Source organism: Macaca thibetana, chromosome 8 (genome assembly GCF_024542745.1).
Source record: "Macaca thibetana thibetana isolate TM-01 chromosome 8, ASM2454274v1, whole genome shotgun sequence".
Classification (NCBI taxonomy): Eukaryota; Metazoa; Chordata; class Mammalia; order Primates; family Cercopithecidae; genus Macaca; species Macaca thibetana.
This window is the reverse complement of record NC_065585.1, coordinates 32,520,678-32,532,749: the sequence shown is the minus strand read 5'-3', so window position 1 is coordinate 32,532,749 and position 12,072 is coordinate 32,520,678. Positions and strand designations below refer to the sequence as shown.

Below are 12,072 nucleotides of genomic sequence, written 5' to 3'. Positions count from 1 at the left end.
TCATTAGCTCCTTGTTTATTTGCAACATGGCCTGGCTTGGTTCCTGGTATATTTGGATGCTGAGTGAAGACATGCAAGATTTTCCTGATTTAAAAAGATAGCAAAGTAAATGACAGTGTTTTTGTAATGCAAACTTTAGAAAAAGAAATCATGTACTTATCTCTTAAACAAAAAAGGAAAGTGTTTTTTATTTTAATCAACTTATCAACTTACTGGTACTTTTTAATTTTTTTATTTATTTTTATTTTATTTATTTATTTATTTGCTGTTGGGTATTTGGTTGCCACTTAAAAAGGTGATCAGATATTCATTCCTGAGAAACATGGCTCTCCAGGAAAATCATTCAAATACAAAACATCTTAACTAAAATATCATTTTTCCTGTTTTTAAAGTTTTTCCCAAAAAGTGAAGTATAATTAGAGATACATAAATACCTGTTTCAGAAAGTAAAACTTTCATCTTGATTACTAACTAGTAAATGAGATTTTGTGTATCGAGTACTTAGCTACTAATAGCATAATAAAACTTTTCCTGTTATACTCTTGATTTCTGTCAAGATTCTTCTCCTGCTTCTACAAATTTCTCTGCATTCAAACAACATCAGATAAATGGGCCATGGTTGAAGAGGTTTTCCTCTAGTTAAATAGAGGACAAGCATACGAAGTTCTCTGAAGCCAAGTGTCAACTATAATGCAGGCCAGATTTCCTCCCAACTTTATCAGAGTCTCCAGTCAAAGACAATGGTGTGCTACTGTGGACCGTACACAGGACTTGGACTCAGAACATTGTGATAATCATGAATCTGCCCTTGGGTTTGTGTTCAACCTTGAGTATTTTTATAGATATCATATCTTTATTGATAAGATAGTTGTATTAAACTTACTTTCACAACATTTGGGGGTTTTGGAATGAGATATTACATGACAGAATTTTTCATAGACATAAATGGCCACATTATGGTATTATTACATTTTAATATTTCGTTAAAACTTTAAACATAAATGCAGAGCTTATGTAGGAAATTGTTTAAAGAAAAATATTGTTTATTCCTCATTAAACATCCAGAATAAGATAAATTTTGCCCAATTCTACTACAAGAAATGGAGATACCAATCAACCTGTACACTAAATATTGAATCAAAATTTATATAAATAAAATGTAAAGTAAGTTTCCAAAACTAGCTTTATCAGTTCCCTTACTGTCTGAAGTCAAATGCCTTATATAATGTATATATACACAAATCATTTTAGTAAATGTTAATATTAGTTTCATACTTTATATAAAATTTAAAACCTCATCTGGGGTTTGTTCTGGGAGTGTATCCATCATTTGTACCCTTGTGCCAGGAAAAGAATGTTTAGATTCCAAATAACTGAAACAGAAGCAAACTTTTGGAATACAACTTACTTAATAATTTGGCTATTGTTAATCTATGCTTTCTATGCAGTTGGCAACGCTGAAGACTAAATAATGATTTTTTAAAACAAGTATGAAATAAAGAATTGATGTTAGGATATATGAAGTAACAAGTACAAAGAGGTTAAGAAGAAATAAAAGCTGTCCAAATAAACTAGCATTCCTAAAACTGGACATCTGCTCAGATGAATGGTTACAAATAACATACATTTTATGTGAATAAAGACTAAAATTTTGGGGGAAAAAACAAAATTAGAAATATATACATATGTGTGTTTAGAATTAGAAATTCAAGAAGGAACAAATTTGATCTGAAGCATAAGCAAAGCAGTAAAGAAAAAAGTTCAAAAAAATTGGAGAAGTAACATTTAAAAAATATTTCTTTTTAAAGGAATATTTCTACCCATCTTGTGACTTAAATGTATGCCTACAGTGGAATTTATTAAGGTCAATTGAATTAATTGTAAATTTTAATAAGCTTAAAAGCAAGCACAGCTAATCTGAAAATGAGTGGGGGGAATTCCCATGATAATAACTTTGCTTTCTAAATTTGTCCACAGGGTAATTTTCTTTCATCCTTCCCATTAAAGATTTAGGCAACGAATAAACCCATCTCAAAGAAACACCTTAATAAAACAAAATTAACTCAATGTTAGATTTTTGCAATGCCAGGTTTTCATAAATCCATTTATTAAAATATATCATAAATATAAACTAAATTTTTAAAATGTACAAGTAAGCACTTTTTTTTTTTTTAACCTATATAACAGCCTGGCATGTATTCAGTTACTCTGAGAGAAAATGTTAATTCCGTATGATATATTCTTTCTAGAATCACATTTCCTTAGATACTAGTGAAGAAAAAATTGGGCTTTGGAATGAAACAGATCACTACAAAAATCATAGTGCTACCTCTTACAATCTTAATGATCTTGGGCAAGTTATTTAGCATCTCTAAGGCTCAGACTTCTTCTAATGAAAAGTGGAAGAGATAATAAAATCAGGATTTTAGTAAGGATTAAATGCAATGACTTTACATAAAAGAGCTTAGCAGGTCCTCATAATGTTAGTGTTTTATAAAATGGAATTATTTCCTACTATAATTGATTTTATAAACTAAGTTGACCGGCTGGAGAGACAGCAGATTATACTCAAAACAATTAGTTAAAATAAAATCTAAATTCTGAATGCTTCCTATATTCCGGGGATTGTGCCAGGTGTCTGATTTACATCATTAATTTCTTTAAATCCTCATAACTAACTCACAACAATGAGTTAGGTGCTAGAGTTGTAACCATTTGACTGATGAGAAAAATGAAGTTTAGAAAAGTGAATTGACCAAATATCAAATGGTCAGGCACTCTGTAGTCCTAACTTGGACTATTCCAAAGGTTTTATTAATTACCTTTGAAAATAGTCATGAAAATGAAAATGGGCATAATGAAGTAAAGTGCAGGAATTTCAAAGGTGGCAGTAGCAATAGTAGCAATAGTAAAAACAAAATGTCCTTAAAAAAATAAATAAAATGCATCCTGTATAGCTCCTGGAAAAGATGCCCTGAGAGTATGATTACTTATCACCTCCCAACTTCAAGCCTCTATGGTTGCTTGTGCCATTTCTATAAAAATCTGTGATTTTAAAAAGAAATTTCATCTGTTATGTGTCTTGAAAACAATCTCATTACAATCAAAGACTTCAGACCCATATTAACTTGGATGGTCATATTTTTTGGCTTAATTTGTGGTTCCACAGGAATTCCCACATTCTATATATGGGACAATAAATTGAATGAGGCAAAAAGGATATCACTTCTTCATTCTCATTTCAATCTGTGGGGCATTTTATATCCACAGTAAAGAGCAGGGGCTTAAACCACATTTCAAATCTCTACCAATTTTCCTGATTTTATAGCATATTATAACTTACACAGATTTGTGACTCATAATTAGATTTATAATAAAATTAAGTGCTTGTGATAATTTTCAATAACTTTATAAAATAATTATAAAATGGCCATTTGAATCTCATTCTATCATAAGATGTACTGATAATCACTAAACAGCGAGAAGTTCTTGCCTTAATATTTTCTAATTTAAATAGGGAATGATTTAAGTCTTAATGAAAAGCCCTTTATTTTTTCTACTGAACATTGTTTTCTTTTTATCAGTCAAAATATTTACTTCCAAAGATTGAGATGATGACTTCACACTTCCAATACTTTAATTATAGTAATTTTTTATTGCACAACATGAATGAATAGCTCTCTTATCTATCAAATAGTGAGCCAATAAATTCATTGACAGCCCTTAAATTAATTACCTATTCTTCATTTGACACTTTCTCTTGTAATCATCTTTTATGCATGTTAATTTTAAGTTATAAAATATTGTAAAAACCTTAGTCAGAATATACTATCAATAGAATACAAGAATTCCATTTTCTGTGAGCTCTCAAAATATGATTCTATTTCTATCCTTCATCTATCTACCTACCTACCTACCTGCCTATCTATATCATCTATCTATCTCCATATATCTATGTATCTATCATATTTCTATCTATCTATCTATCTACCTACCTATCTAATTCATTTATTATCCCTATCTGAAAACAAATTTAGAAGCATGGTTTCTTGAATGGAGCAGTAGAGAAGTTAATTCAGTTACACCAGATTGCCAAATAGAAAAAAAATTGAAATAACTAATGTGAAATAAATGAAGAAATTCAACAGATTATAAAAAACGAAGGGTGTAACCATGCAACTCCATGGACAGTGACTACACATACAAGCAAATGAAAGCAGCTGACCACGTACCCACACACCTTGGCAGAGGTGCACTCCACACTCGTCGGCCACCACCAAGACAGATGATCTCTGATGTTCCTTCCAGTCGATAACCCGATGAGCATGAGAAGGTCAGAGTGTCACCAACCCCAAAGTTGAACCCAATTCGACTACCATATTGAGGAATGCCAGGATCTTCACAAGGTTCAAGGTTATATTCTGTAAATTAGAGAGAAAATTTCCCCGCAGGGGAGGAAAGGACAAAGAAAATGATAGTGGTTACTTTTAAGGGTGTATTCCTATTGTTTTTAGAACCTAGTCATATATTTAGAAGTGACTATATGAATAGCTATCAGAACATACAAATGGCACACATATGTTTCTTCTTTTGTAAAATAGCTAGTAACTTGATAAATATTTGTATGTGCGGTATTCAATATAGATGAGAAAATATCACCTTCTGAATAATAAAATATAGCTTTTTATCTTATTTTTTCTGCATTAGAAACATTTTTATTTCATATATTTTTGACTTATAATGGTATAAGAACTGCATATTTTCAAACACAAAATAACATTTGAAATGAAATCATTTGCACTTTTGAAATGCATTTTGCTTAATATTTTACATTTAAATGATAAAGGCCCTTCTGCTTCTTGTATACAAGAAGTTCAGCTAATGCATATTCTGAAAAACACATGACTTGAGATGCAAGGGTTTATGTGAGACTGAAGTGACCACACATTGAAAATTATTATATTATGGATTTTTATAGGAACTTTTCCCCAGGCAATAAATGAGCATTATGAAAATGAACAACTAAACAGTCTTCAGGGTATGAAACAGTAGAGTTGATTAAACATTATAATTTATATACAGTCCTAAGAAGAAGTAGCTTATCTAAAAATATTCCCAGAGCAGTTACTGTGTAATTGCAATAAAGAACAAGAGGCATTGCTTCATGTTGATTAGCTAATATTTTATGCTTTAAAAAAATAACTTGGATTTTTTTTCTAACATTCTAGGTTATGTTCATTTACTACTCATGATAAAATACTTTTATGATTTTAGCATCCCAATATTTTCATCCAAATACTAAAATAGTTGTTTAAGAACAAGGTTAGTGCTTGTATCATTTTAATATTAGCAAGTTGTCATAAGATTTACTTATTAATTTGTGTCTGTATTAAGAAATAGCTAGTTGTGTTCATTCAAATTGAAAGTAGAGCTCTAAGTGGTGGGAATACATTTTATTCTCTTTGGTCTCATACTTTTTTTCTCCCTGTAATCCAAGTAATACTATTGTCTATAAATAAGATTATACTAGAAGAAAGGAGTAACTATGCTAATTTGATTACAGATTATCTAATTCCAGAATAATAAATTAGGTTTATCTTAATACTAGCCTGTTGGTTATGCCTTCTATGTCTTTTCCTAGGCACATAAAACAAGGAAATAACTGGATTAATTCTCATTTCATTTTTGAGTCTAACTGAAATTTTAAAATATATTTTTTAATTTTCATTTTGCATTTACTAGGCATTTTAGCTAGTTTTGACCTCTGTTAGAATTTTGCAGAATTTTTGTAAATTAAAGAAATGTAATTATTGTACTTCCAGTAGATTTACAGCAAATTAATTAATTTTTGCTTTTTCCCTTATTTATTACTAGAGATAATCTTCAATCTATTCCAATCTTTCCTTAAACTTGACAGATATTACTTTGCTTTCTTTTTTTAAAACTTTTTCTTCTATTCTGCTATTTTTCACTCTCTGTTTCATCATTAGTTATGCTCATATCTTGAAAAAATTGATTTTTTTAAAAGTTATTGAATGAGCCCTTTTGTTTTTTGTTTATTTTCTCACCAGAGAATGTAATGTTAAATCCTTCATATGATATTGAAAAATCTGAAATGAAACGCAATTGAGCCCTGAAATTTCCATAGAGACCAGCATTGATTGTTGGAGGAAGATCTGAACCAGTCAGGCGTGCCAGTGGTTGGGTAAAACTGCCATTCTCTGTGATCAGTAAGTAGTCATGATGGTCTTCCAAATGAAAAGTGTGGAAGTTGAACTGCACACCTATTAAGAAAAATAGGAACACTGAATTTACAGGTAGATTAGTAAAACACAGAGAGTTACTGTCAAACTACCTATTAGCCAGGGCTTTCCTTCTAATTAAATTTTCTGAAAATGAGAGGCATTACTATAAAATATTCCAAATATATATCGTATTATTCTTTTTATGTGTGTTTTTCCTTCAGATTCATTAAAAGAGATATAATGAGTCATGTCTTGGAAACTGCTTGAAAATAAAATTAAAAAACCAATGCCTGAAAAAAAATTACCTGGTTTTCTGAAAATTTCAAAAGAAATACATATATTTTGTTTACAATAGAGGTGCAACTTCCTGGTAAATACTGTACATGCCTCCATTTTCTTCTCCAATCCCTTCAACCAACATAAAAGCAATGCTTAATATTATAGAACTTAACTTCCAAATATGCTGTTTATTTTAGAAGACAAATATAAAACAGACATAGGGAATGCTATTTGTTAAATGAATGTAATTATTCTCCATTTATCTGTCACAAATTTCAACCTGTGCATATAATATGCAAAACATGTATATATAAGTGTTCAGCTAAATGAGTTTCCATAAACCAAATATTTTTGCAAATAGTATCCAAATCAATAGTCACAATAATACAAACACCCAGAGCCTTTTTAATAAAACTTTTCTGTCATTTCAGCTTTACAGAGGTAACCACTCACTCAACTTCTAAAGCACAAACTAATTTTGCTGCTTTGTATATATATTTTGTAGTTTATGGAATGGAATCATATATATTCTTTTGGATCTGACTTATTTTACTCAACATTAGGTTTGTGAGATTTCTCAATATCATTGTGTGTAGTTGGGGGTGGTTCATTTTTGGTGATGTATAGTATAGCATTCCACCTTGTGAATATACCACATCTATTTACCTGTTCAACTGCTGATGGTCACTTAAGTTGTTTGCATTTTATCACAAATGTAGACAGTGCTGCCATGAACATGTGAGTATATCTTTTGTGAATGTATGTGCTTTTTTCTGTTGTGTACGTATCTAGGAGTGGAATTACTGAATGATGGGGGTAATAATATATGTGTTGCTTTAACAAATACTGTTTTACAAAGTGGCCATGCCAATTTACATCTCCATAGACAATATGGTTGCTCCATATCTTCTCCAATACTTGAAAATCTGGGGCTTTTAAATTTGCTCCTTTCTAGTGAGTATGTAGTGGACTCCTTGTGGTATCATGTTAGTATTTAATTACAGTGTCAAGAACACGTGTAAAAGACTAATGACTTCACACAAATACACACACTCAAATACACACAACATACTGCGTAAGGAGCCATCTGAAATAAAAAAATGGCTACCACAGGGACCCCTCCCTTAAAGGGCTTTATTTTTGTACGTGACCTAAAAAATTACCCAAGTATTTGCTAAGAAAAGTCCAAAATCTGAGAGTATGACAAGTAACATTTTTATTCATTTACATTTTAGTTTCAAATGTTGGGAATTCTTAAGAGTCTCCATTGTTTAAAAAAAAAAAAAAAAAAAAAAAAAGAGGATAGAAAATGAGACCAAAACAAACAGACTGAAAACACAAACATTACCACGACAAGGTTATTACTGCATAATGAACCAGAGATTTCATATTTGAGAAAGATTTGAAATATATAAGGTACTATTTTCACATTATTTTTCAAAATGTAAGTTGTTTTTTGTTTGTTTGTTTTTGTTTGTTTGTTTGTTTGTTTTCTCCTCTCTATAATGGGCAGGAATACAAAACCCCTTTTGGAGGGAGTCCAAAAATTAAGTCAGTTTTTCAAATGTTCTATAGTATAAAATCAGTATTGATACTAGACAGATGGAAGGAAAATGGGGTATTGACATAATAAACAGAAGATGTTCACTGTCCAGATTAGTTCCTGCAAAATAATGTAAGGGTAGAAAGTTCAGATAAGTAAGTCTTATTTCTCCTATAAAGCTAAGAAAAAAATAGTTGGACAATAGGAGAGTAGATTGAAAAAAGAGAAATAAATCATCATGTATGCTATATTATTTACATTTTTTAAGAAAAAAAATGTGCTTGTTCTGAAATACATAAAATGAATTATTTTAGAATTTCATGAATTAATTATTGGTGCCAACAAAGCCACTGTTAAGTATTATTTACCTTTCTGAGCCCTACTTTCTCTATCTGTAAAATAGGGCTCTAATAGAGTTGTTTTGCAGTTATAAGGTAACATGAAAATGACTTCGCATAGTGACTGGCACAGAGGAAGTATTCAGAAAGTGTTATTGCTATTGATCAATTTCCCAAAATAAGAGCTAGTGTTTTTCCTGTTATTTAGCCCTGGCAAGCCACTTTATAAAATGAAGCTGCTGTTCAAGTCATGGATTAAATGGTAATATCTGCTTTCTTTCACTACTGCAAAACAACTTAAGACCTTCGAAGTTGTGCCGAAGGTCAATTAATCCAAATAAGAAAATGATCCTGAGAAACTACTATATTCTAGTCATTATAGAATATAAATATTTAGAAGAATGTAAGTAACTCATGGCCTATCTGAGGAAAAAGGTACATGAACCAAAATTTTAATCATTCTGCCAAACTGGTTAATATAAGTCAATATAGGAGCATAGAAATGGAGGTAACTAATTTGTCAAAGGGGTCCGTAGAGGTGTATAAAAATGACCTTCAAATGTAATGACCATCCAGGTCTGGAGGCTCACACTTGTAATCCCAGTACTTTGGGAGGCCTAGGTGGGTGGATTGCTTGAATCCAGGAGTTTGAGATCAGCTTGGGCAACACGGCAGAATCCCATCTCTACAAAAAACTACAAAACTTAACTAAGTGTGGTGGCATGCACCTGTAGTCCCACCTACTCAGGAGGCTGAGGTGGGAGGATCACCTGAGCCCAGGAAGATTGAGGATGCAGTGAGCCAGGAACAGCCTGGGTGACAGGATGAGAACCCATCTCAGGAAAAACACAAAAATAAAAACAAACCAACAAAAAAACCCAAAGCAATGACCTCCTAAAGCAAAAAAGGCAATGACTTCCAAAAGCAAGAAGTTTGTGATGGTGCAGACTATGATAGACATTTTGGAAAGAAGGGGATTAAACAGGCAAAGACACACAATTCTAACAAGGCAGGGAGAAAAAGTCAGTGGTTTCAATATCGTAATTACTTCTCGTAAGAATGCTAATTCAGGATGCCCAATAAAGGTAATTTATGGTACAGATATATGTATATTAAAGGCTTGTACTTAAAGTCAAAATAGCTTTAATATCTAGGTTTCAGTTACAGTCATGCCACCAGCTATCACCTAAAGGGTGCCATTTGACTTATTTTTTTCCTAATATGTAAAGTAATAGGTGTGGACTGTGCTTTATTTAAGGACAGCCTAACTTCTAAGACTCTAAGGATTTTTTTCTGAGTACACTTTTTTTCTCCAGGTTTCCTGTAACTATTTATAATTAGCATCTTGATTTATAGAATGTGTTTAAGGAAAATCTCTCATGATGTCCCTGCAAGTAAGGAGCAATGTAGGCTGAATGACACTGTAGTTAACTGACTTTGAAACTATAGAACAATTGTATGTGTTCAAACACTTTGACTTCATGTTTAATGGTGAAGAGATTACAGATGGCACATTTAAAGTTTATTATTTCTTAAATACTTAGTTATTTAGATCTATACTTGTTAAGATTCTTATAAACTCTTAAAGTACTAATGATCATACTTACATAAGAACATTCTGACTATATAATGTGAATGTAAGTGAAATGTAAATCACTTCAAAATGATCTCATAGGAAGTCTGAATCAAAATCGATATGATAAAATGTAACAGGGATAAATATAAAAGTTTGCACTGAAGATAGAAAAAAAAGCAATTGTATAATTATAGAATTTTAGGAATTTAATTTATCTGTATTTTAAGTCCCAGTAATCTAAAAAGATGATTTACATTACTACAAACTTCTTATCAATTAGTAGTATAACATGGTAGCAAAAAAGTTAATTAACACAAATACTTTCTTCTTTAATGAAAATAATTTTAGTGTTACACTGTGCCATGATGTGTTCAGTTTTAGAAAACCACATTTTAAAGAGATAAGCTGGAACGTATCCAGAGAAAGTTGATTAGAGTGGTGATGAACATGAAAATATTATCTTATGATGAATTAAAGGAACTAGGAGTGTTTAGTCTGGGTAGAAAATACTTAGAATAAAGATCTAGGGATAGAGGACATGAAAAACATGGTAGTCTCAGAACTGTGAGTTGGTGTGTTTGAGGAGCTTTTGGTTGGAGCAAAGATTAGGCTGCTTTTTTGGTGTAGCTCCAGAGAGCAGAACAGGGATAACGGCTGCAGAATAATTTTTAAACAACTAAATATGTAAAAAATGAGCAAGTTTTCCCAAGGAGTACAGTCCTTATCAACAGAAATATCCATAACAGGTCAGTTCATCCTGTTTCTGAAACACTATACAGAGAAACTAGTTTTCTGAGAAAGAGGTTAGACTATATTACCTTGAATATTTCTCCCAACTTTGAGATTTTCCTTCAAGAAACTTTGGCTACACTTTGGAAGAGTTGTACTTCAAACAAACTCAGCTGGCTCTTAAAACAAAGGCATCTACATCTGCATCTCTTGCCATGTAAATACGGATTTAATTAACACTTGCAACCTGTGAAGATGCAAAACTTTAAGTGTTAATTAAACCTCTATTTACATAGCAAGCAGTATGTAGCACTCCATTCCCTTCTATAATATCAGGGAGCTTATTTTAAACTCCATTAATCTACTTCGCAATGGAATAATAGGATACTTGTTTAGCTTCCAGCAAAGAGTCTTCTACTAATAAAGAATGACAAAAATCATAGTTTACAAAGTCTTCTACTTCATTGCTGCTATTCAGTACCAGAATACTCGTTTTAAAAACACTTTTTTCTCAATAATATTTAATTCATTGTAGAAATCTAACTAAAATTGTCCTGACATAATTCTCACTTCCTGATAAAATAATATGTAATTTTATCAAAGGCAAACTTTATTTGTGAAAACACAATACATTTAAATGTATTAAACATAAGGCTTTAGTTTTAATTGTAACATCTCCTTATTGCTAAAAGTATTTTATTTTGATTTTTTCTTTTTTTAGATTTTCTAAAAAAATTATTTATTTTCAATAAATACAATTTAGTAGTAAAATTCAATAATGTAATAAAGCAACAGAGCTAAAATAAAGGGTACTTATCAAAATCAGGTTTTAAAATGAATAAAGTAGCTCCTTTAGAAGATCAGCCCATGGAGATCTTCAAGTAAATAACTTTAATATATTTTTTGTTTTCATATATTGGAATGGTCATTTTACCATTGATAAGTTGTTGCCTTGATAAATTACACTGTACCTTGATAAATTTGAAGTACCTACTTATACATTTCTAATTATAAGCAATATTTGCAAAAATGGATGGTAAATTAAACATGAGTAATTAATTGTTTAGCAGTCCTTCTTATTAAGCACTAAGAAAATGAATTATTAATTACGTAAAATTGTTTGTTATAGATTCCTAAAGGGATGCATGTCATTCTTTATAGGATTCCTTTCAAAACAGTGAAGTAGGTTGTAAAAGTTTTATGAGTCTGGTTGAATCTCGTGAATGAACCATATTTAATACTACAGAGCCTTTTACTTATTTGTTTATTTGTAAAAGGACATTTATTAACATCTACTTATGCAGAGTGCAATTTTACTCTATTTATGTGAGACATATCTGCAGCTCTGTACTAAAGAATCTG

General features: G+C 31.0%; 1 protein-coding gene across 5 annotated transcripts in view; it reads right to left on the bottom strand.

Annotated features, from left to right (window-relative positions):
• Nucleotides 1–12,072, bottom strand: part of CSMD3 (CUB and Sushi multiple domains 3) — a 1,234,985-nt gene that overhangs the window by 407,941 nt on the left and 814,972 nt on the right. For all 5 annotated transcript variants that reach the window (XM_050802135.1, XM_050802136.1, XM_050802137.1 and 2 more), the window contains 2 exons: nt 6,069–6,284; nt 4,233–4,421 (listed from right to left, as the gene is read on the bottom strand). In XM_050802135.1, the coding sequence (XP_050658092.1) occupies nt 4,233–4,421; nt 6,069–6,284 (405 nt within the window). The remainder of the gene's footprint in view (nt 1–4,232; nt 4,422–6,068; nt 6,285–12,072) is intronic.